Raw genomic sequence first — 25792 nt, forward strand, 5'->3', positions numbered from 1 at the left:
TCGCCTGTCTAGAGAGACTAAGGGGATGACGGGTGGGGGAGACAAGGCAGGCCCCATGGGAGATTCATCCATGTCATGAGCTTCCAGGTGGAAGAATGCATGACCACACCTGGTATGGTCTCCTCATGCCAGTAGCTGGGGGAAAATTGTGCAGTGTGGGCTCATGTGGAAGAGTTGGGTATGACCCTGGGGAAGTGTGAAGCCCATTGCATTTATAAGAAGGGGACTTGGATTGTTGAGGGTTTAACGACACATAGAGGCTGACGTTTGGAAGCTGCTGGTCAAAAGTTGCTCATTGTCCCATTGCATCATGTTGGATATCAAAGATTGTACATTGGGGAAGCAAATGGCAGTGAACACATTCTGAATTGTTGGGGATACTTGACCTGTGTGTAATGGAGCTGTAAGGCCCACTGTAAAGAGAAGCAGTATTACACTGTATAGACCAGTGGTTTCCCTAATACATTGGCCTCCAATATGCTGTGCACCTTCCTGTCACAGATATCACTGACTCATTCATACTATTTGGAGACAGGGAAGGAATAGGGATGGTCTAGGAAGAGGGCAGTGGTTTCTCTAAGACCCATTACCCTGTAAATACTGTGTTTCTCTTGTTCATCGATGCTGCAGCAGGCTGCCAACACAAATATCAATCTGTGTTACATCCTATGTGACCATAAAGTAATGCATGATGTTGGCACAGTTACATTCAGGGCTGTGGAAAGACAAACAGCCAAATGTAAACCAGTGCTATTTTGAGACAAAACGTCAAATAATATGCAGTCCATGGTCATCCATGCAACCCAAGTGTCTTCTGCATGTTCTCTCTTTCTTCCTTCCCATTACAACTTAGCTACCTACTTCCTGATTCTACAACTGAGGTTGAGAGAGCTTGCTTAGCCGTTGAGTCTATTGGCTTAGGAGGTTTATGTCTGCTAGCCCAGACATGTCTAAGGCTGTCTTATCAGATAAGTTAGACTCTCCTCGGTGTGAACTTCTAAGAGTTGCAAGGGCACAGGCAAGATGAAGAACCCAATTACATAAAATGTGTCCTGAGTAGAGACTTCTGAGGGGCCTGTGTATGGTACCCTCTCTGGCTGATTGCTTCCTTTGCACTGCACTCCCTCCTTGTGAGGGAGGAGCACTTGAAGTGCTTGCCAGGACCCCCGCATTGACGCATATCTTTGGTCTTCAGAACCAATGTCTGGGGCAGGAAATCGCAAATGTGTGTGTACCTCTCCAGGAGATCTGGAGGTGCTGGATCTGGTTCTCCATGGCAGCTGCCAACCTGTTCCTGGAGGCAGTCGGGTATTGCATGACTGTATCACATATCTACGCTGCTGTGGCTTGAACAATGTGGGCCATTGTATTTCACATCCCTGCCTGGTCCTGTTCCTCCTTTTGCATGTGGATAAGGTTCCTGATGGCTGATACTATGGGCTTCTCACCTACCTGGGACTGAGTAGTCCTCCAAATACCAGCGGCCTGGGACATTTCTTCCTTGGCCAGCTGCTGAGCTGTTGTAATGAGATTATGCACTCTGTTTGTAAAGCTGAAATTCCAACCAGTGTGTTGCTGTTTGGATGCCTTTGTATTACCACTGCAGTACCTGAGGTCGAAGAGGTAGCTTCTTTGGGATTGGGCCGTTTCACTACATTGGTGGTGGCGATGCTGGTGGTGTGTGCAATTCAAACAAAAGCATTGTAGCCAGTAGTTAGAAATGGTGTGCAATGAGTGACCCTATCGGTGGAGTTACTTTGGGATTTGCGGTCTCACGAAAGCCACAGTTCTTTCCTTGTAGATGATTAGTGAGCCTCAAGTTGGGCACCCCTTCTGGCTGTTTCTGCCCTGCTGTGGACTGTTTTCTCCAGTAATAAAAGAAAAGGAAGGATAGGTGAAATGAAAGTGGGTTAAACTGCTTTTAAATCTAGCACAAAGGTGAGGTATTTTGAGGGAATGAATATTCAGACAGAGGCCAGTCAGGATTTGTGGTGTGGGAGGTTAGCAATGTTGAGAGCAATTGAGGGAAGAAGTAAGGAATGGTAGGTATTTCAGAGACTGAATCTTGGGAGGTGTATGCAATAGCAGATAGAACCCTGGTACACAGATGGCACTGACTTGGATGGTAACCTCAGACTAGATTGCCAGGTCTAGTGGCGTGGCTCTTACAGCAAGAGAGCCCCTCTCTTCTGCACTAACCACCTGTGCCTATCAGAGGATCATGGTGCCATCTTCCTGTTCTCAGAAAATGTTCTTGACTGAGCAGGCCAGCTTAGAAATGCCAGGGCACATCTGGATGCATCATGACCATTAAGATGGCAGAGGTGCAAGAGGTACTGGTCATTTAAATCGATATCCACTAGAGCGACAAGTTCTATGAACTGTGTGTGGTAAGATAGGGATAGAATCAGATGGATGCCATTGGGTCAGGTGTAAATAGTTACTGTATAGTGTGTGTTAACAAATGGCAAGAAACCTCACAAAGCCTTACAGCAAATTATACTCCAAAAGTCTTGTTGCAATAGCCAAAGTCATGTGAAATTTAGTTGCTGAGATAGGAAATTTTCAACATTGGTTGAGGCATCTCTGCTCATCTTGTTTGTGCTACCTGAAAAGCAGTTAGAAGCTCTAATTTCAACCCTGGCTCATTCTGTAGTACCTTACTATATCAGTAAACAAACAACAGTTTGTAGATCTTTTGTCGCATTGTTGAAAATTTAGCTACACTTACATTATATTTTAATCTTTTTAATGGGTAAAATAGAGATCTCCCCATCACCTAGGCAAAAGTGAGTACTGCAGATACTGGAGATTAGAGTCAAGAGTGTGCTACTGGAAAAGCACAGTAGGCTAGGCAGCATCCAAGGAGCAAGAAAATCGACGTGTTGGGCAAAAGCTTTTCATCAGGAATGAAGCTCCGGGATAGAGAGAGATAAATCGAAGGGTGGTGGGGCTGGGGAGAAGGTAGCTGACAGTGCAATAGGTGGACGGAGGTGGGGTAATGGTGATAGGACAGAGTGAAGGGTGGAGCGGCTAGGTGGGAAGGAAGATGGAAAGGTAGGATAGGTCATGAGGGTGGTGCCGAGTTGGATGATTGGAACTCTGGTAAGGTGGGGAGCGGGGAAATGAGGAAACTGGTGAAATCAACATTGATGCCAGGGGGTCGGAAGGTCCCAAGGCAGAAGATGAAGCTTTCTTCCTCCAGGCATTGGGTGGTAAGGGAGTGGCAATGGAGGAGGCCCAGGACCTGCATGTAAGTAGACAATAGGTGCAGGAGTAGGCCAATCTGCCCTTCGAGCCAGCACCACCATTCATTATGATCATGGCTGATCATCCTCAATCAGTGTCCTGTTCGTGCCTTGTCCCCATAACCTTTGATTCCGCTATTCTTATGCAACTCTTTCTTGAATGTATCCAGCGACTTGGCCTCAACAGCCTTCTGGGACAGAGCATTCCATACACCCACAACTCTCTGGATGAAGAAGTTTCTCCTCAACTCTGTTCTAAGTGGCCTACCCCTTATTTTTAAACTATGTCCTCTGGTTCGGGATTCACCCATCAGCGGAAACATGCTTCCTGTCTCCAGAGTGTCCAATCCTTTAATAATCTTATGTCTCAATCAGATCCCCTGTCAGCCTTCTAAACTCAAGTGTATACAAGCCCAGTCGCTCTAATCTTTCAGCGTAAGGTAGTCCCTCCATTCCGGGAATTTACCTCATGTCCTTGGCTGGGTGGGTGGGGGAGTTGAAGTGTTCGACCACGGGGCGGTGGGGTTAATTGGTGCGGGTGTCCCGGAGATTTTCTTTGAAGCGCTCTGCAAGTAGGCACCCTGTCTCCCCAATGTAGAGGAGACCGCATCGGGAGCAACGGATACAATAAATGACGTGTGGAAGTGCAGGTGAAACTTTGGATGTGGAAGGATCCTTTGGGGCCTTGGACGGAGGTGAGGGGGGAGGTGTGAGTGCAGGTTTTGCAATTCCTGCGGTGGCAGGGGAAGGTATTGGGTGGGGAAGGTGGATTGTTAGGGGGCGTGGACCTTACAAGTGCTCGCGGACGGAACGGTCTTTATGGAAAGCAAATAGGGGTGGGGAGGGAAATATATCTCTGGTGGTGGGGTCCGTTTGTAGGTGGTGGAAATGGCGGAGGATGATGCGATGTATCTGGATGTTGGTGGTTGGAAGGTGAGGACCGGGGCATTCTGTCCTTGTTGCGGTTGGGGGAGTAGGGTTCGAGGGCGGACTTGCGGGAAATAGATGAGATATGCTAGAGGGCATCATCAACCATGTGGGAGGGGAAATTGTGGTCTTTGTAGAAGAGGGCAATCTGGTGTGTTCTGTGTTGGAACTGGTCTTCCTGGGAGCAGATGCGAAGGAGGCGGAGGAATTGGGAATAAGGGATAACATTTTTGTAGGAGGCAGGGTGGGAAGAGGTGTAATCCAGGTAGCTGTGGGAGTTGTTGGGTTTGTAGAAAATGTCAGTGTTGAGTCGGTCACCGTTGATGGAGATGGAGAGGCCCAGGAAGGGGCGAACAATATCAGATGGTCTCCCAATCACCTGTCAACATATTGAGATTCTGCTGTTGCAAATTTCTGCAATAAGTATAAACTAGCTATGAGTACTGAAACTTTATTAATTGCTTAATTCAAAAGTATGACTGTATCAAAATTAAGAACCTTTTTTAGAATGCATTCTTATCAATTAAAAAAAACTAAAAATGACGTTTTAATTGTAGGCTACATGTATATCCACTACATTCAAGTGTGACCTTAGAAGAACAAAGTAATGCGTTCCTGACCCCTGTGCCTGGCTATAGAAAGGTGAGAGTATCATAGAAAGTGCTTGTAAAACACTCCATTTGAATAATTCTCCAGTGATACTTGACTTGCTTTTGTGACTCATTAGGAGTTTAGCAATCATCTTAAGCTTTTCTAATGCAATAGCAAGATGTGTTTTTTTTTAGTTAAGTTTCTTCTGGTAAACATTGCAGTAATGTACTGAATTTTGAACAAAAATAGCTTCTCATTGTTAAATAAGTCAACAGCAGTGGAGGTCCATAAATATGTTCAGTTCAGATAATGAACTGCTGGTCAATCTTGCTAAATGAAGGTACTTGTAGATCAATCACAAAATGTGGATAGACATCTTATTCTTAAGAGTGACATGAAAATGCATTTTCTGAAGTTCTGGTTTGCTTGAGGTGCACTGTGCACGTCATAGGAACAAATCCTGGTGAAATCTGAGGTGTGTTAGAACAGTTTGGAAACTATGACTCTGAATTGTGCCTAAACTGCTGTTCAGTCAGTCCTGCAGAAAGTAGGTCTTGCCGATATGGCAAGGGGAATGTACAGCAATTAGCAGAGTTGCTAATTTTCTTGCAATTTTTTACACCATTGAAATAAACCAAAAGATAGAAAGTTATTAACTGTTTTAAAACTGCTTCAGGTATTTTCCAGATGCATGTCATCACATACATCATGTAGATGTTGCCAGCTTTACTACTTTATACATGTATTGCAATATCCTGATATGTGGATTAAGTAGTTGGCCCCTTCGTCTGTGTGTTCACTGCATTAACTTCAGAGGTAATGGGTAGATTACAGAATCATTGTAAGATTACCATGGGTCATTTGTAGAGAGGGTCTTGGAGTAGAGTCCTGAAAAATTCCTCTGTAGTGCTTGCTGAAATGGCAGACTTATTTGCTTTCATTAGCTCTGGACCTGATTATTCCAGTCTGCTGCTAGGTTGCGTCCCATCTCCTACACCCATAAACTTCACCTTTGTGATAACTGACCTGCTTTGGGTTTCAGTTGAGTTATGCCTCAATTTTTAAAATTTCATCTTGTTTTCAAAGCCTCCCATAGGCTTTTCTTTCTTTATCTCTGTTACCTCCTCTGAGATAGCTGGGCTCCTCAGTTCTGGTCTTTTGCCTTCCTGATTTTAATGCAACACTGTTGGCAATGGTCAACATCAGTTTTCAAGGATGTATGCTCTGAATCTCTCTCTGTAAAACTTTCTCCATCCCTCCCCCTTTTTCTGCTTTCAGAAACCCCTTAAAACCGATACTTTGCCTTATGTTTTTGATCCTCTGCCCTGTTGTCTCCTGATACGTTTTGGTGTTGAATTTTATTTGGTAGTCCACTTTGTGCTTTGGGATGCTTTACTTCATTAAACATCACAGCTATTGTTATTTTCTTCACAAGAATAGACTCTGAGATGTATTGTGGATTTAAAATCAAATCATTGTTCTATTATGCATCAAATTTATTTTCTCATATAGTGCCTTTTTTGTGCTTGGTTATTTTATGTCTCAAGAATGGCATAGAAGTAAGGACTTTGTAATTTGTTCATTTTAATATTTCATATTAGTTGTTATTGATTCTGTTTCCCTTAAAAATAGATTATTTTGTCAACAAATATCGCTGAGAGCTCTGTCACAGTTTCAGATGTTAAATATGGTAAGCCTTTGTTATTTTGTCCTACTTAAGATAATATTCACTGTTTATAACTAACCTATTACCATTTTGCTATTCAAGTTGCGTAATAAGCTTGTAAAATGACAATTGCAAGAATGCTTGTTTGAATTTGGAGAGCAGCTGGACAAAGTAAAGCAAGGAGATGGGTGAGTGAGGGGAATCTTCAAGGTGAAACTCTTGGAAAAATATCATCTTGTTTTCATATATCATTTAAGTAAAATTGACTGTTTTGGTTTAACTTTCAGTAACGAAAGTTAAAAAGGTAGCTAGATGATGGTGTTTTCTTCGGCTGTAGCAGAGCTGATCACCTGAGTCTCGGATAGTATAAATCCATTAGTCTGCCACTTCCATAGAGTGGAGCTGGGAATTTGATTAGGTGAGATGAAAGGCAATGATCGGGAAAGATACTGATTGATGAGTAACTGGTAAGCTATTCTGCTCACAACAAGTAATTAATCAAGTTCAGTTCCAGTTAGCCAGCTCATTTGAGTATAATTTGACTCCTGTGATATGTGGGAAGTAATGGACACCCCACATAACCTTACCAAACATATCAGCAGACATTTCTCCAGCTGTAAAAGATTGAGCTCTGGAGTTTGAAACTTGAGTAGCAACTAGAGTCACTTTGCTTTTGTGAAGCAAAGACTTAGACAGACAGCACTGCTAAGGAGGCGGTTTGGAGCTTGCAGAGAAAGTGGGAACAGGTGACAATTGGGTAGTCTGAGGGAATTAAGCAGCTAATACAGGAGTCCTTTGAGTTACTCGTGCATGCTAACTGGTTTTTCTTTTGGATACTGATGAAGATGGTGGTTCCGTACCAAGTCCGTGGCAGCAGAGGTGGCTTAGCTGAACAGAAAGGGAAAAAGAAGATTAGTGATGGGAAATTAATGTTAATTGTAGGGTCCTGGGGAATGTCGTCGAACAGATACCAAAGGGTGCAGGTGCATAGTTCCTTGAAAGTTGCATCACAGGTAGGCAGGCATTTGGCATGCTTGCCTACATCGCCCAGGCCCATTGAGTATAGGGATTGGAGGTCCTTAATTAGTGGTGTTCTGCATGGATCCATACTGGGACCTCTGCTGTTTGTGATGTATATAAATGACTTGGATGAAAATGTAGATTGGTGAGTTCGTAAGTTTGCAGATGACAAAGATTTGTGGAGTTATGGCTAGTATAGAAGGTTGTCAACGGATACAGCGGGACATAGATCAGTTGCAGATATGGCAGATGCAGTATAACGTGGGTAAATCTGAGGTGCTGCACTTTTCGAGATCAAATGTTAAAGGAAAGTACACAGTTGATGGCAGGACCCTGAACAGCTTTGTTGTGTAGAGGGATCTTTGGGTTCAAGTCCGTAACTCCCTGAACCTAGCCACACAAGTGGATAGGGTGGTAAAGCTGATGTATGGCATGCATGTCTTTATTGGTTCGGGAATTGAGTACAACAGTCAAGATATCATGTTGCAGCTTTAAGAACTTTTGGATGAGGCCAGACTGTTAGTATTGCATTCAAGTCTGGTTGCCACATTACAGGAAGGATGCGAGGTTTTGGAGAAGGTGCAGAAGAGGTTAATCAGGATGCTGCCTGGATTAGACAGTATGAACTATAAGGAGAGGCTGAAAAACTTGGGTGTTTTCTCTGGAGCAGCGATGGCTGAGAGGAGACTTGATAGAAGTCTATAAGATTTGAGGTGCAGAGATAGGGTTGACATTCAGGATCTTGTACGCCCCCCCACCCTCCAGAGTTGAAATGTCTAAAGCTAGGAGGCATGCATTAAGGTGAGAAGGGGGAAAGTACAAAGGGAATGTGAGGGAAAGTTTTTTTTTACACAGATTGGTCAGAGTGTGGAGTATGCTGCCGGGGTTGTGATGGAGGCACATACAAAAGAGTCATTGAAGGGGCTTTTACGTAAGCACATGAGTATGCAGGGAATGGAGGGATATGGTCCAAGAAGAGGCAGAAGGAATTAGTTTAATTTGGCATCATGCTTGGCACAACAATGTGGGCCGAAGGGACAATTCCTATGCTGTTCAATTCTATATTCTATGTCATGTTGCGGTTGTGCAGGATGTTGGTGAATCCACTTTTGGCATACTGTAAAGTTCTGGTCACCATGCTATAGGAATGACATTATTAATTGGAAAGGGTGCAGGAGAAATTTAGTCAGTAGAGCTTACAGCACCGAAACAAACCCTTTGGTCATATGAACCTTCCAGCTCAGCGAGCAAACCTACATCCAAAACTTCATCCTGAGCTACAGATCTTTCAAAACTTGCTGATCTAGTCCCGTTTCCTAGCATTTGGCCCATATTCCTCTAAATCCTTCCTATTCACTTACCCATCTAGATGCCTTTTAAATGTTGTAATGTTCTTTAGCCTGTTCCCCTCGATCCGACTCCCTTCTCTGGCTCTTTATCCCATTCCCTCAATTTGTCTCCCCTCTGGTTCTTTAACCTGTTTCCCTTGATAAGTCATCCCTCTCTGTGCACCCCACTCTCCTGCCACTGGGAAGATTTCCATCCTCACCTACTCGATTGAATCCCTATGTTGTGGTTCTAAGCACCGCGATTCAATCCCACCTTTCCAAGAGAACGATCCTGGCTTCTCTCAGTCTCTCCCCTCAAACTAAAGGCTCGAATATCAGAGGGAGGGTGACCTCATTTGAACACTTGCCACTTCCTTTAAAATTTGTTCTGCTCCCATCTCAAAGGGGCACACGTTCAACAGAGTGAGCTAAACCGAGGCAAATGGCAACCGTGAATGAAATGCGACTGTAGGCAAACTGCCCCTTCCACATGTCCTGTGTCTCTTCTTTGAACTGCTGTCAACACACTCACATCCTCCCTTCAATAAAGAAGCCAATACCACACTATACTCCGCATATCATCTCAAGACAGTTTGGGGTATATTTATCATGCCAGATCTTGCCCCACACAACTGACTGCTGCGTTTCCCAAGTCGTCATCAAAAAACAGTTCTGATGCCTGCTACATACTTCCAGGTGTACTAGGCATTAATATCTCGTCAATTACATTGTAATTATGTGAAGATTAATGATCGATATTAATTGTCCTTGAGCACATGTGAACAAAGGAAGGCTGGGAGACTGGGGCTGTTGGATGTGAGCTGCAAGACTGAGGAAATCAGTGAACTTTCACCACAAAGAGAGTGTGTGTCAAAGCGGAGGAGATCGAGCCCTTGTAGGAAGTGCAGTCTCACCATGGCCAAGCACTTAAAGACTGAATACCAAGAGGGACTGTAATGTTTAACTTTTAACTTTGTTCCTTATTCCTTTTGTTCTTAAGTTTTTGTACCCAGTTACTTGTACCTAAGGCAGCACTATGCGTGGCTTTTCACTGTACTCCTGTAAACTTGAGTATGTGACATTAAATTCTAAATCAAAATTAAACTGTACTCATAAAATCCATTGAACCCCAACAGTGTGGAAGCAGGCCGTTCAGTCCATTGAGTCCATACCAACCTCCGAAGAGCATCCCACCCAAACCCATCCCCCCTGCCCTGTCCCTGCCTTTCCCATGCATAACCGACCTAGCCTGCACATCCTTGGACGTTATGGGCTATTTAACATGACCAATCCACGTAATCTGCACATCTTTGGGCTGTGGAAGGATACTGGAGGAAACGCACGCAGACGCAGGGAGAGTGTGTAGGCTCTACACAGACAGCTACCCGAGGCTGCAATCAAATCCAGGTCCCTGGCACTGTGCTGCAGCAGTGCTAACCACTGAGATGCTGTGCCAGCCCTTTGTTTTTAGCTAGGATTCTATTAATTCAGGTTGGTAGTGGATTGCAAGGAAAGCAATTTGTGGAATGTCTGAGATTTTTTTTGTTTTTGGAGCAGCTAGTGGTGAAGCCCCTAGGCAACAGGCAATACTGGATTTTGTGTTATTCGATGAGGCAGACTTGATGAGGGAGTTTAAAGTGAAGGAACCCTTAGGAGAAATGATCATAACATGATTGAATTTACTCTGTAATTTGAGAGGGAGAAGATAAGATCAGAGGTAACAGTATTACAGTTGAATAAAGGCAACTACAGAGGCATTAGGGAAGGGCTGAGTAAAATTAACTTGGAGAGGAGCCTAGCAGGAAAGACAGTGGAACAGCAATGGCAGAAGTTTCTGGGAGTAATTCAGGAGACACAGCAGAGATTCAGCCCGAGGAAAAAGTAGTATGGTATAGGGAGGATGAGGCAACCATGGCTGACTAGGGAAGGCTGGGATAGCATAAAAGCAAAAGAGAAAGAATGTAATGTGGCAAAGGGCAGTGGGATGCCAGCTTGGAAGCTTGCAAAGACCAACAAGAGGATAACAAAAAAAAAGATAAGTAGAGAAAGGATTAAATTTGCTGGTAAGCTAGACGATAATGTAAAGGAAGACTGATTGAGTTTCTTCAGATCTGTAAAGGGCAAAAGAGGCAAAAGTGGACATTGGGCCCTGGGAAATGATGCTGGAAATATAGTAGTCTTTTTGTGGAAAGCCATGACCCTCTCACTAGTATCCACACATACAGATGAGGAAGGACACCACTTCGACTGGGACAACACATCCATCCTAGGACAAGCCAAACAAAGACATGCACGAGAATTCCGAGAAGCATGCATTCCAACCGGAACTCTATCAACAAACACATTGAGTTGGACCCCAACTACCACCCCCTGAGAAAAGGAACAGGAAGTGTCTTCACCACAGGAAATGACATCACCAACCCAAACGTATAAATAGAAAGCAGGAATTTTCAGCATTGCTTCGCCTGAGGCCCACTGAAGATGTTACCTTGTAGGGTAACAAAACGTCTGGAAATGAACCTTCCAATTCAGCGAGCAAGCATATATCCAAAACCTCCACCTGAGCTACAAGTCTGCTCAAAACTTGACAAGGCTCAGTGTTGGGACCAAAACTTATCATTTTATACATTAAGGATCCAGCTGAAGGAACTGAGGGCTTTTTGGCTAAATTTGCAGATGATACAAGATTGATAGTGGGGGACAGATAGCATCGAGGAAACGGGGAGGCTGCAGAAAGATTTGGACAGGTTAGGAGAGTGGAAATGGCAGATGGAGTACAATGTGAGAAAAGTCTGAGGTCATGCGCTTTGGTAGGAAGAATAGAGGCATGGACTATTTTCTAAATGGGGAGAAAATTCAGAAGTTTGAAGTGCAAAGAGACTAGTCCTGGATTCAGATAAAATCCAAGTCAGGGATGCAATATGAATCGATCAGTAAGAGCTGGAAGAATTTGTCTTTGGGCAGTACTATTCACAACCACCTTGAATTAGACCGTAAGACATAGGAGCAGAAGTTAGGCCATTCAGACCATTGGGTCTGCTCTGCCATTCAATCATGGCTAATACGTTTCTCAATCCCATTCTCCCATTTTTTTACCCCATAATCCTTGATCCCCATCATACTCAAGAACCTATCTCAGTCTTAAATATACTCAATGACCTGGCCTCCACAGCCTTCTGTGGCAATAAATTCCATAGAGCATCACACTCTGGTTAAAGAAGTTTCAACCTTATCGCCATTGAGAAAGGTCCTGGCTTTACTTTAAGGTAGTGTCCTCAGGTCCTAGTCACTCCTACCAATGAAATATCTTCCTAACATCCATTCTGTCCAGGCCAGTCAATATTTTGTATGCTTCAGTTAGAACACCCTCTCATTTATGAGGCCCAAAACTGCACACAATACTCAAAATGTGATCTGACAAAAGCACATCCCTGCTTTTGTATTCAAGTCCTTTCAAAATAACATCACTGCATTTGTCTTCCTAACTACTGACTCAATCTGCAAGTTTACCTTGAGAGAATCCTGGACTAGAATTCCGAGAAGCATGCATTCCAACCGGAACTCTATCAACAAACACATTGAGTTGGACCCCAACTACCACCCCCTGAGAAAAGGAACTGAATGCCAAGGGCACATTTACAGGATGTTTCCAAGAATGGAGGGTTTGAATTATGGAGATAAGTTTGGACTTTTTACTATGGCACGTGGGAGGTTGAGGGATGACCTTAGAGAGATTTATAACATTGAGGGGCACAGATAGTTTGAGTCGGCAAGACCTTTTTCCTCAGGTTGTGGAGTTCAAAATTGGAGGACATAATTTTAGGGTAAGAGGAGAAAGATTTAAATGGGACCTGAGGGGCAACGTTTTCGCACATAGTGGTTCGTATGTGGAATGAACTATGAGGAAGTGATGGGTGCAGGTACACTTACGACATTTAAGATGTTTTGACAGGCACATGAATGGGAAAGGTTCAGAGGTATATGGGCCAAACCTAGGCAAATGGGGCTAGCTTAGTTCGGGAAACCTGGTCAATATGGACAAGTTGGATTGAAAGGTCTGTTTCCAAGCTGTATAACTCTGTCTCTACATAATTTTGTTTGTTAGGGGAACAAAATGGAATGATAGATGAGTAGGTTGCCTCCCTGGTGCCAGGGCTCACAATGCCATTGAGCTGCTGTGACACATTATCCTCGGAAATTTGAATAACCAAAGCTCATGGTCGACATTAGTTACAGCAATGTGAATTGACAGAGCGTTGAGGTCCTGAAAACAGATTTAGACACTTCGGAAAGAAGTGAAAAACCAGGACCTCAAAAGCAGCCACCTGAAGATTATAAAATAAAACTAAGCAATGCAGCTGTGGGAGATCTGAAACATTAACAGAAATTGCTGGAGAAACTCAGCAGGTCTGGCAGCATCTATGGGAAGAAAGCAAAGTTAACGTTCCGAGTCAGACTCTTCATCTTCATCCTCCCATGAAGATTCTTTTTCATGAAGAGTCACTGGACTCTAAACAATAATTCTGCTTCCTTCCCATAGATGCTGCCAGATCTGCTGAGTTTCTTCACGTTGTTTTCATTTCAAGATCATTTTCAGTTTCATGTGTTAGTCACTGTAGGACTAGCGGGATTGAATAATGTGTTATGACCAGGTGAGGAATGATCTGCTCTGGTCTCTTTATTCCCTCTGTCAGGTGGAACAAATACTTAATTTAAATTGAAGTATGATAGCTGCATATTAAAAAGAACTTAGTTAATCAGATTAACAATAAAGAAGAGGCAATTCCAAGGTTTTCTTCAGTGAAAGAGTATGGAGTTTTATTATCAATTAAACCTGAGAAAAACAGGCCATCAACATTAAAAAAAGAAGTTGGGAAGAAGGGTATCTGCTGCACATAATAAGAGCAAATACAGTTATCCCTTGGGTTGAGAAATGAAAAGACCTGAGTCCAGTTATTTATTTGTTGTCTTGTTTTCTCTTAGTGGTGAAACTGCAGATGTCCTAGAATTCTCAGTGAATAGTTCGTGTGCCAAGTTTCTTTTCACTAGCTAACTTGAGGGAGATTGAGTGAGAGAGAGCAAGAAGGAAAGAAGCACTTTCAGTATTCGTATTATTAACAGTACATGATGCTTCATATTTGTTGCTCAAAGATTGCTGTTGATAAACTGTTTATTGTGATACACCCAAGCTTGTGGATAACAGAACGAGGTAGGAATGTGAGTTGAGGCAAATGCAAGGAGGTTTTAAAGGGATTTGGACAGATGAAGTGGTTGGGCAAGAACATGGCAGATAAAATATAATGCAATTAAGTGTGAAGTTATCCACTTAGGTGGAAAAAAAAATGGCAGATTATTTCTTAAATGATAAGAGGTTGGGAAGTGTTGATGTCTAAAAAGACCTGGATGTCTTTGTTCATGACTAAATACAACCGTGAAACTGCAGGAAGCAATTCGGAAATCAATTTGTATGTTGGCCATTAACACAGGGGATTTCAGTACAGGGGTAAAGATGTCTTAATATAGTCTGAATCTTGGTAATACCACATCTGGAGTGTTATGTATAGTTTTGGTCATCTTATCAAAATATGGTGAAGGAGCACAATGGGAGTTCCCAAACTAACCACTGGGCTGGTGGAATTGCTTTAAGAGGTGCGATGGAAGAAAAGCAACCTATATTCTTGAAAATTGACAAGAATAAGAGGTGAGCACATTAAAATATACAAAGTTTCTATAGGGTGTGACAAGGTGAATGTGGATAGGACGTTTCCGCTAACTGGGAAGTTTTGACGTAAGGGGTATAGCCTCCGAGTAAAAGGTAAACAATTTAAGATTGAGATGAGGATTCACCAGTCTCTTCACTCTGAAGCTAAAAGTCTTTTAGCCTGCTTGCTCTGACTGTTTCTTATTTGAGAATGGAAAGAATAATTAATTGTGGAAACTATCTTACTTTTTGGAGGAGGATGAGGTTATATTTGTCATCCTAATTAATGCATTTATTTCTGGATCATTCTGGAAAAAAACTAAATTTTGTTTTGCAAATGATTCATAGTGTTTGTGGAGTAACTTAAAGATTTTACACACTTTTCTGACCTAATGCAAGTTCAATACAAGAAGCATAGGATTGAGCAGGGGAAGTGGCCAAAAGTTGGATTCATTTATTCACAGGAATAAAGAAGGTTAACTACAATTGTCAGGTTTTGATGCGGCTATATTTGGAGTGCTCTGTCCCCTTTTGATCTCCATATTTTAGCAGCAATACATGTATTGCTCGATTTATGAGCAGATTGGGCTGGAGGCGTGGAGCGACTGAGAGCTGGAATGGAGTGGGCTGGAGGCCTGGAGTGGAATAAGGACAATTGTTCGACTGGGGTCTGGCATAGGTGGTCAGCAGCTTGCGAGGTCGGACAAACTATGTGTTGTATCTAAGATTTGTACTTGGGTACTTTTGTATCTCATGGCTCCATGACAGGCAACATTATAAACCTTCATTGTACTCCTGTACCTCTGTACTTGAGTACACATAACAGTGAAGGATATTCTATTCTATCTGAAGGATTCTGAACTTCTAACAATAAATCTGAACTTCCAATAACTGGATAGTACAAAACATTTGCTTTGATGCATTTACGGTATCAACGTACACACAACACTATTGATTGAATGTAACTTAAACTTTAAGCCACCAAATGGGAGACACTCAACTTATTTTTAGCACAACCTGAAAAACATATTTGGCATTCATTATGATATGCTTCAGGCAGACATTAGGCAGTCCAAAGTAATTGTTAACTCAAAGATTTTCTACTGTGGTTATTTTTTCTTAATATGGCAATTTCTAATCCTGGTATTGTCCTTGGTGAGAATATTACTGAAGGGCCACCCTCTTGAGCAAGGTAAAGTTAATCTAAATTTGCTTTAATTCCTCAGTAGTTTGATCTTTCGATCAGAATATGAGCTTCTAGCCATTTTCTGGCTGAAATGAAAAAATTCTTCTTGTAAATATTTATGAATCTTCATTTACCTCTACTTCCGAGTTTTGAATATATTTAAGGTAGAAGTACACGGAGATGTGGTATCTTGGAACTGAGGGATATGGGAACAGGTTGAAAATGTTCAAACTGAAGTTCAGCCATAATTGTATTGAATATTGAAGCATATGGCCTGCTCCAGCTGTTGGGTTCTTATGTTTGTCCAACAATCTAATTACTATTCCAACAACATTGTTTTTCTTCCTCAAAATATTAGTGGTAGACTTCTGTTTAACTCGTCATCTCGTTTGTGATGAAGACACAAACTACCAAAGTCTTCGTTTGAGCTGGGCTTCAAAGATGAGTTGTAACCAGAGGAAAGGTAGGGAAAGAAAACTGTCCAGTTTGAATTTTTTGTTGCATGTTTTGAATGATTTGAGGAGGAAAATGCACAAATTTCAGTTTTGGGGTCTTCATTTTTCCACATATATGTATTGGTAACTGCTTTAATTGTAGAGTTAATAGATAACATAACTAATTCCATTCAAACTTCTCTGTCACGTAGATATAGTTTGCTTGCATGATTTGTAACTGGTTTGGATTTTAGTATGTGGTGAACTACATTTGAATCACTAAAATAGGTCATGTATTTGGGTCGGCTTATGATATTTTCATTTTGAGGAATTATTATTCACTAGGACATGATTAGAATTCTCTTGAGATAGTTAACTTTATAATATCCCATGATATTACCAGGCAGGTAGATCCTTTGGCATCTCTAAAAGAGCAATAAATTTAATAAAGAAATATTAAGTGTGGAATTGGTCTGTTTACAAGATGAACTTGAAATTCTGTTATCCGAATTCTGTAACCTGTAGTTAGAACATGTAAAACAAAATTTCTTCATTTCTTTCTTTTTAAAGCAAGATTTTATATATATCTTGAATAGGCCGTGCTGGTCGTGTTTCAAAAGGATACTGTTATCGGTTGGTAACGTGTGATTTCTGGACACATTGCATTCCTGATCATGCAGTACCAGAGATGCAGGTATTAACTTTTATTTCCAAAAATCATTCCTGCATATCTGTTTTCACTTTCAATGAGACTAATTTAAACACTCTTGGTTTCGTTAACTGTTTGATCCATTTAACAAAAATATTTTTAATGATCATTTTTCAGGAGAATTCATTTGAAATTTCCATTATCTGAAGTATTGCGTAAAATACATTAAATACAAATCAGACATATAAAGGTATATTTTCATATTTTTTAAACACAAAAATGAGGTCAAAATCTTTTTTCTTGCACTTACCAGTATTTCAAGAAAGAAGCCAAACTTAGAAAGGAAGCAGCTATTTGTACAGTGTGATCACACATTTAAACCCTTTTCATTGAAGAAACGATTATGGAGTTAGCCAATCTTTGCTGCAGTCCTGTGACAGCACCTGGTTTGCATGTAATCAGCTGACTGCATGTCTATGCCAACTATAGTCTAATCAGTTGAAAACATATAAATTGTTTCTTCTAAGTTGGTTTTCTTGTCCTTTAGCCTTGATGTTGGCGGAATAAAAAGCATCAATTTCATGTCTCATGTTAGCATTGTTTATACTCTGTACTATAAAGCAATTAATTGTACACTAGTTAGTAAAGTCTGAAAAAACTTATTCAAACTAGATAGCTTTTTGACTTAAGTTTTAAGGTATAGTAAAGAGAAACTTTTTTTTATTTCTTAGCGCTGCCCATTAGGCAGCACTGTACTGAAAGTCAAATTACTGGACATGGGAGAACCAAGAGCATTGTTGGCTTCTGCTTTATCTCCACCCAATTTGAAAGACATTGAACGTACAGTCCTACTACTGAAAGAGGCAAGTCATTGAAGAGTGCATAAAAAACTGACCTTTTTGTAATGAACTTTAAGTAATCATATATATGTAAAATATTACCTTAAGTGGCAAAAGGCACTAACAACAATTCTCTGTCTTCCTGTATAAAGGTGGGAGCACTTTCTATTGAAATAAAAGGAATAGATAATCCATACGACGGAGATCTAACTTTCTTAGGAAAAGTATTGGCATATTTGCCTGTGGACCTCCACTTTGGGAAACTTATAGTCCTAGGACATGTGTTTGGCTGTTTAGAGGAGTGCCTAATTATTGGTAAGCATATAGAAAAAAATGTAGAATATTCACTTAAAATTTTAAAAAATGAATTCCAGGTAATAAAACTTTGACAAACTTTCTGAAGTTAGTTCTAAAAATTGCAATTTTCATTCCAGCTGCTGCTCTTTCGCTGAAGAACTTTTTTGCAGTGCCTTTCAAGCAGCATCTTGAAGGATATCGGTAAAGTTGATTTTACGTTGGTTGGTTGGGGCAGGATGAAAAGCAGAGGGAAAGATGATGAATCCAATAGAATGTTAACTTAATGCACTTGGTCCTCTTCTTCTGGAAATCTGCAGGAAATCCCCACTGGCCGTAAACAGAACGGTCACCTTTGTCTGTTTCCTCTTCAATCTTCCCCAGTCTCCTCTCCAAACTCCACTTGTCTATGAGACCTCCCCCTCCTGCTTCAACTTTATTTCCTCCAAATTGCTGACGAACCACCCCCTCACGTCAATAATGGCTTGAGAGTTAATGGTTTTCTGTCCTCAGTTCATGACCCCCTCACCATCAAATTTGTCGTCACCAAATCTCTCCTCAAAACAAAATTCTTTCCTTGCAAACCACTGCCTTTTGTTATATTATGTGAAATGTCCCTTTCTTTCGAAAGTCCTTTAATGTGCTGTTTCCAAAACCAATATCATTTTTCTCAGAAGTTGATGTAATCCTTTCATTCAGTTTCCCTGTGCCACAGGATGGTACACCCTCTTCCTCCTCATCTCTCAACTTTCTGCAGTCTTTGACATGGTTGAGTCCACATCTACCTCTAAAATTTCTCAACATTGTCCAGTTGGATGGAACTGCTTGATTGACAGTCCTGTCTGTCACAGTTGAGATGGGAATTCTTGGTTGAGGAAAATGGAAGACATATCTGAAGCACGGTCATTGAAAGTAACAGCATTGGAACAAATGCAATGAAAATGGTGAAACAGGAAGAATGGAGAAGAGTACTTACAGAAGTCATGATGTGAGGAAGTGCTCTGGGTTGTTGTGAGAGTTGATAAGCTTAAAATGAACATTAGTAGACAGTTTGTGTTCAGAAGTGAAGACTGAGAAGTTAAGAAAGAGAAGGCAATAATCAACAAAAGGTAAGAGATGCATGAGGATCTAACACTAATGTTAGGGATTCCATTTCTTAGGTGAGTTATTGAACCTGTCTCCTGAGGTGGATCTGAAAGAGTCCATGACACTATTTTGAAGTTTAACAGGTGAACTGTCTAGCCAGTATTTCTTCCTATCTGCTCTTTCTGAACTTGCCAGGATTTTGAGCAAATCCATCATATCATGCTCAACAGACAGCACATGGACTGCAGCAATTCAAGGAGGCAGCTCACCACCACCACGTTCTCAATGGAAACTAGGGACAGACAATAAACATTTGATCAGCCAGTGATGCCCACAATCAGCAAGTGAATGAAAAAAAGAACCTTCATCCAGATAAGGGTTTGCAATATCCACAGGTATAGTGAACCACAAGTCTTTCAATGGTCTGACTCCATGTGAATTTGGAGGACTGGGCCATATCTTGTCTTCCCATTATGGAGGCAGGTGGCTTGGGAGTTCAGGTGTAGGCTTGCAATATACAGCAGGTGCTGTAAGAATCAGATTCCAGCCACCATTTTTGCAACTTCATAGATACTCTTTTTCATGAAAATCAAGTCTGATGTATGATGAGCAAATTTCAAAATTGTGCCCAGCACACACAATCTAGTTCATTATACATCAAATAAAGTAGTAGCTCCCACTTATGAGTAACCTCACTATATACCATTCTCCATAAGCAATCATTCATCATGTTGTTTACTGTCATTCAATCAATTTGTTAACCATGCTGCCAATGTTTATCTAAAGGCTTTTGCTGACAAACATATTTTTGACTTCAGAAGATGCTTTCAGGAGTTTGCATATGCCACGCATTGCAGGGCTCATTTTTTTTTCTCTTCAAGGGCTCCCCTTGAAATTTCATAAGGGATACTTTTATTATTTTCAGTTTCAGTATTGCTAACAATTTGTAGACCCTCTCCATCCCCTTTTTGCAGTCCCTTGTGCCCCCCACCCACACATTTTGCATTTTGCAGCCTGTGTCCTTGATCAATGTCCTTGATCTCACTTTCGCGCTTCTGTCAGCAGCAAGTTTGAAATGCAATGAGCATGTGATTGGAGCTCCTGACTGTTTTACTTGATTTTATTTACTCGGGAGACCTTTCTGATTTGTTGACATTGTGAATGAATTGTCCCAAGTGAACTGTGGGGATTTCGGGAACAAATTTGCCCATTGTCCCAATGTATTGAGTGTTGATCAATTACATTTTCCTTAACTTGCATTGTTACTATATCAGAAAACTCCAATCGCTTTTGTTTTAGCTAGATTATACTATTGGATACGGGGAACTTCTGTGCATTTTACGTGTTCAGTTGAAGCAATCCATATTCTTCTCAGTTACACAATTTTGGGAAATATATTAATTTCAAGCACATATTTTAGAGCAGGTTTGAGCTGTTCACGTAAAATTTTAATATTGTTGCATCAGACCATATGCAATTTGATCACTATGTTTTTCATTTTGGTCAGTGGAAGGAAAATTCACTAAATATTTTCAGAATTGTAAATGTTGAGGTTGCACAACTGATAAACGTGGACATTTTCACTAAAATGCAAACCTCAATTTACATTTGATGGAATTTTAATGTGTAAATTTGTATTGTGCTTATCTTGGAATTTCATGTTTAAATTATAATTCTATATGTGCAGGAATAAAATGGAGTATTCAGATGGAACTTTAAGTGATTGTATAGCACTTGTGAATGCTTTCAAGGTAAAAAAAAATTTGGAAAATTTATATATCTGCAACTGTGTAATATTTGTTACTATTAAAGCGGTTAGTAATGATGTTTTGCAGTAATTTAGTAATTGCTCTCAACTAGCTTAACACCTTTCAAAGATTAGTTAAACCCTTAAGATTTGTATTTCATATTATCCCCTTTGTAATAGTAGAGCTCAAATTAGTTGAGAAGAGTTATCATGAAAAATTAAAAATTTAGTTAGCTTGGTTGGTTGGACGGATAGTTTGTGATGCGGAATGACGTCAACAGTATGGGTTCAATTTCTGCACCTGCTGGGGTGACAATGAAGGACTCACCTTCTCAACCTTTCCCTCATATTGAACTGTCACCAGTCGTCTCTCCCTCTCTCTCATGAGAGAGCAGTCTCATGGTCTGGTAAGACTATGGTGATTTTTTCCTTGTTTCAGAATCTGTATTATACATATCAAAATAAATCTCTGGTTCAAATTGTTGAAATTTATTTTTGGGTGAGGAGAACATTACAGTGGACTTCACTCTCTCAGGTATGGAAAAAATGTAGGTTTGAGTTCACATTCCTGATCAATGTGCAGTTGTTCTGTAGCAAGTACACATAATTTGTCAAAAAAGTGAGTATATTATTGGCTTTGACCATTGATCCTGTCCTTTTAAGGTTGATTAGCTTAACTTCAAGGCTCTAACAAACATTGATTAAGTAACTACTTGCTCAGCCCTTCAATTCTCCATGGCTTCTCTCCCCCTGGAGTCTCAATTGCAGAGATACCAACTCTTATCGCTTCTTCTGAATCTGTTTTGTGTGTTCTGCGACTTTGAGCATTATAAGACTAAGGTGCAATTGTTTGATGAGTATTTTGTGTGATTTTGTTTTCTCACAGGCATGGCGTACATGCAGAGAACAAGGACAGCTGAGATTTCCCAGGGTTCGTTATTGCATGTTTACTCTTTCAAAAATAATTAGCATCCAAGTGTTTGAGAGTTATTTGTTCATTCATTGACAATGAAATGCAGCACTTCAAACCTTACATTATAATTGATCAATGCTTTCTTTACAAAGTCAAATGCTTTCAGACTAAGGCGATGCATACTCATTTTGTTCAGGTTTTAATTCAGTACATTATGAGACAGTTACAAGCTGCAGATAACTTGTATATATACTTGATGGTCATACAAACAGAAAATATGAGCTAGGGTAGCCATTTGGCCCATTTGAGCATGCTCTGCTATTCAGCATGATGATGGCTGATCATCCAATTCAGTACCGTGTTCCGCTTTCTCCTCATACCCATTTGTCCCTTTAGCACTAAGAACCATAACTCCTCCTTGAAACCATTCAGTGTTTTTGGCCTCGACCTGTTTCTGTGGCAGAGAATTTCATAGCTTCACGACTCTGGGTGAAGAAATATCTCCTCATTTTAGTCCTAAATAGCCTACCCCTATCCTTAGACTTTGACTCCTGGTTCTAGACTCTTCAGTCATCAGGAACATCTTTCCTGCATTTACCCTGTTAGAATTGTATAGGTTTCTTTGAGCTCTCACCTCATTCTTTTAAATATAAGCGGAAATAGTCCTAATCAATCTCGTGCCTCTTTATATATCAGTCCTGCCATCCCAGGAATCAGTATGGTGAACCTTTGTTGCTCTCTCTCTGCAGCAAGAGTATTCTTCATCAGATAAAAATGATGAAAACTACACACACCAGATGTGGTTTCACAAAGACTCTGTACAACTGCAGTCCGACGTCACTGCTTCTGTATTTGAATCCTATTGCTATGGTGTCATATTTTTGTAATTGACTGTCTCCACCAAATATAGTATCTATGACTTCCCCTTGATATTCATCTGTACTGTTATGTAAAGTATCCCACCATCTTTTGATCAGTAATAATAAAACTGGATATTTGTAGAAAGTGATGACCGCAGATGCTGGAGAGTCAGAGTCAAAAAGTGTGGCGCTGGAAAAAGCAAAGCAGGAAATAATCAATGACTTTATCAACAAATGTGTGGAGGACTGCAGACCGAGGAAGTCAATCCGGGTGTTCCCCAACAGGAGAACTTGGATGAACCAGGGCATACAGAACCTGCTAAAAACCAGACATGAGGCCTTCAGATCAGGAGACCCACTCAAATATAAACAAGCCAAGTATGACCTTTGCAGAACCATTAAGACAGCCAAAGACCAATACCAACCCAAACTAGAGATTCAGGCAAATACCCGGTGACTATGGCAAGGACTGAATGACATCACAAGTTCTAAAAAGAGACAATGCAAGATAGCAGATGATGACACATCCCTCCCAGATTGTCTCAACGTCTTCTATGCTTTGAGCAGAATTTCAGTGGGAAAGTAACGCCTATTCCCACAAGTCCTGACGAACCTATCCTGACAGTCACAGCATCAGAGGTCAGATCAGTTTTCCTTCGTATGAATCCAAGGAAAGCGATGGAACCAGACAAAATACCAGGCTGTGTACTCAGAGCATGCGCAGATCACCTGGCAGAAGTCTTCTCGGACATCATCAACTTCTCCCTGCAGCAGGCCACTGTCCCTGCCTGTTTCAAGAGGGCCAACATCATCCCTCTGCCTAAGAAGGCTCATGGACATGTCTCAATGACTACCACCCAGTGGCCTTAACTTCAGTGGTTATGAAGTGCTTTGAAAGGCTGGTCATGGCATTAATCAATTCCAGCCTCCCTGCTACTCTTGACCCACTCCAATTTGCCTATCTAACCAACAGATCCACATCAGATGCCATATCATTTGTCCTTCACTCCTCCCTAGAACATCTTGACACCAAGAACAGCTACGTAAGAATCCTGCTCATTGACTACAGTTCAGCCTTTAACACTATTATCCCCTCAAGACTGATTACTAAACTTAGTGTTCTCTGACTAAGCAACTGGATCCTCAGTTTCCTGACCCACAGGCCGTAATCAGTGAAGATTGGGGGCAATATGTCATCCTCAGTAACACTCAACACTGGAGCCCCCGAGGGGTGCGTGTTCAGAGTGAGTACCTGGAACATGCCACCAGAGGAGGTGGTCAAAGCAAGCACAATAGCAGCAGTCAAGAAACCTTGGACGAATACATGACTAGGAAAGGAATAGAAGGATACAGTTGCTGTAAGTGAAAACAGTTTTAGTATGTAAGGTTAGTGCAGGCTTGGAGGGCTGAAGGGCTTGTTTTTGCACTGTATTTTTCTTTGTCTGAATTGTCCACTCTGCCATGCGATCTCCGCCATTGAGAGGATGAGCAGCAGGATTGTGGGAGCAAAGTGACCTCCAAGTTGTCATCTTAATCAAAATGCATCCTGATTTGAACATCCTTTGTCCTTATTTGATCACACTTCTATAATTGCCATGACAGCACCACCAGCATATTGGCGGTGTAGTGAAAGAGAGTATGCAAAAGAAAGATTTCCTCTACATTGGGGAGACAGGCCGCCTACTTGCGGAACGTTTCAGAGAACACCTCTGGGACACCCGCACCAACCAACCCAACCGTCCCGTGGCTGAACACTTTAACTCCCCCTCCCACTCCGCCAAGGACATGCAGGTCCTTGGCCGCCTCCATCGCCAGACCATGGCAACACGACGCCTGGAGGAAGAGCGCCTCATCTTCCGCCTAGGAACCCTCCAACCACAAGGGATGAATGCAGATTTCTCCAGCTTCCTCATTTCCCCTCCCCCCACCTTATCTCAGTCCCAACCCTCGGACTCAGTACCGCCTTCTTGACCTACAATCATCTTCCCGACCTCTCCGCCCCCACCCACTCTCCGGCCTATCACTCTCACCTTAACTTCCTTCCACCTATCGCATTCCCAACACCCCTCCCCCAAGTCCCTCCTCCCTGCCTTTTATCTTAGCCTGCTTGGCACACCTTCCTCATTCCTGAAGAAGGGCTTAAGCCCGAAATGTCGATTCTCCTGCTCCTTGGATGCTGCCTGACCTGCTGCGCTTTTCTAGCAACACATTTTTCAGAAAAGAAGTATTTTAAAAGCTTCATGCAATCCCAATCTAAGACTGTGTATTTTCAGACCGTTTGTTTTATTCACCTTGAATGAAGAAAGTGTGAGATAATCAGTGGAGATTGGAGTGATTATGGAATTGTCCAAACAATTTGTATTTGAAGACACACTGAAGATGTATAAGGAATACTTAAAACTGCATCATCTTTATCACCAATGTTCTCTCTTGTAATGTACATTAGCGGCAGCTGCTTAGATTCTAATTCATGTTTTTAATAAAATTGAAGGACAGGTATTATTGAAAAATGTCCATTCTTCATTGATCTTGATACTACAGTGCAGTTATTGTTATATCCAGTACTATTTTATCTTATGAAAATTTTCAAGGTAGACCAGAACATGCTTGTTTTCATTTCTTCACTTCAGAGTTTTGCTGTTGTTGGCTGCTGTCAGTTGGTCAGTTCTATTCTTCAACCTTAGAGTTTGACTTCCGGTGTATTATTTGAAAAACTATCCTTACAAGTTGATAATTGTGTAGCTGTATGATTTTATTTGGCTACATTTGTTATGAATAGTTGTTAAAATTGAATGAGATTCATAAAAATCATCACTCTTGAAATAACTGGACCATAATGAATTTTATTGGGTCATTCCAACTTGGATGCTTCATAAGACAATTCATAAAAAATGTACAGCTTTGTTTAACTGATTTCAACTCTTGGCATTATTGACTTTTGTTCATATTTCAACATTTTGATTTTGTGTCTCAATATTAAGTTTTGCCCTTTGTAAATTGATGTATTGTGCACCTATTCTTACCATTGTTATTGATATGACACAGGCTGAGTTAGAATGGGGAAAGTCAAATTACATCCAGATAAAAAGAATTAAAGAGGTGAGTTTATTGTCAAGGACTAATATATAACAACAAAGACTGTTAATGTTTAACAATTACCTGGTAGCTGTAATATTCCATTCCCATAGCTGTACTTCTCTTCACAATTTCAAGGAGTTGTTCACATGTCTGTTTTCTTCAATTGCAAGTTTCCTGAAATTACTAAAATGTATTCAAGAACTTCACAATTGCAATATTCTTCTT

The 25792-nt window shown here is 41.1% G+C and overlaps 1 protein-coding gene across 1 annotated transcript in view; it reads left to right on the forward strand.

Moving 5' to 3' along the window:
- The window catches only part of tdrd9 (tudor domain containing 9), a 146758-nt gene that overhangs the window by 69133 nt on the left and 51833 nt on the right, over window positions 1–25792 (forward strand). Inside the window, exons 12-21 of the mRNA XM_087989480.1 lie at window positions 4733–4817; window positions 6399–6456; window positions 16026–16130; window positions 16698–16795; window positions 17482–17613; window positions 17742–17904; window positions 18024–18087; window positions 20657–20720; window positions 21603–21647; window positions 25535–25588. Of these exons, the coding sequence (XP_087845606.1) occupies window positions 4733–4817; window positions 6399–6456; window positions 16026–16130; window positions 16698–16795; window positions 17482–17613; window positions 17742–17904; window positions 18024–18087; window positions 20657–20720; window positions 21603–21647; window positions 25535–25588 (868 nt within the window). The remainder of the gene's footprint in view (window positions 1–4732; window positions 4818–6398; window positions 6457–16025; window positions 16131–16697; window positions 16796–17481; window positions 17614–17741; window positions 17905–18023; window positions 18088–20656; window positions 20721–21602; window positions 21648–25534; window positions 25589–25792) is intronic.

Source organism: Chiloscyllium plagiosum, unplaced genomic scaffold (assembly GCF_037043375.1).
Source record: "Chiloscyllium plagiosum isolate Xiang-an unplaced genomic scaffold, Cpla_swu_hap1 HiC_scaffold_8, whole genome shotgun sequence".
NCBI lineage: Eukaryota > Metazoa > Chordata > Chondrichthyes > Orectolobiformes > Hemiscylliidae > Chiloscyllium > Chiloscyllium plagiosum.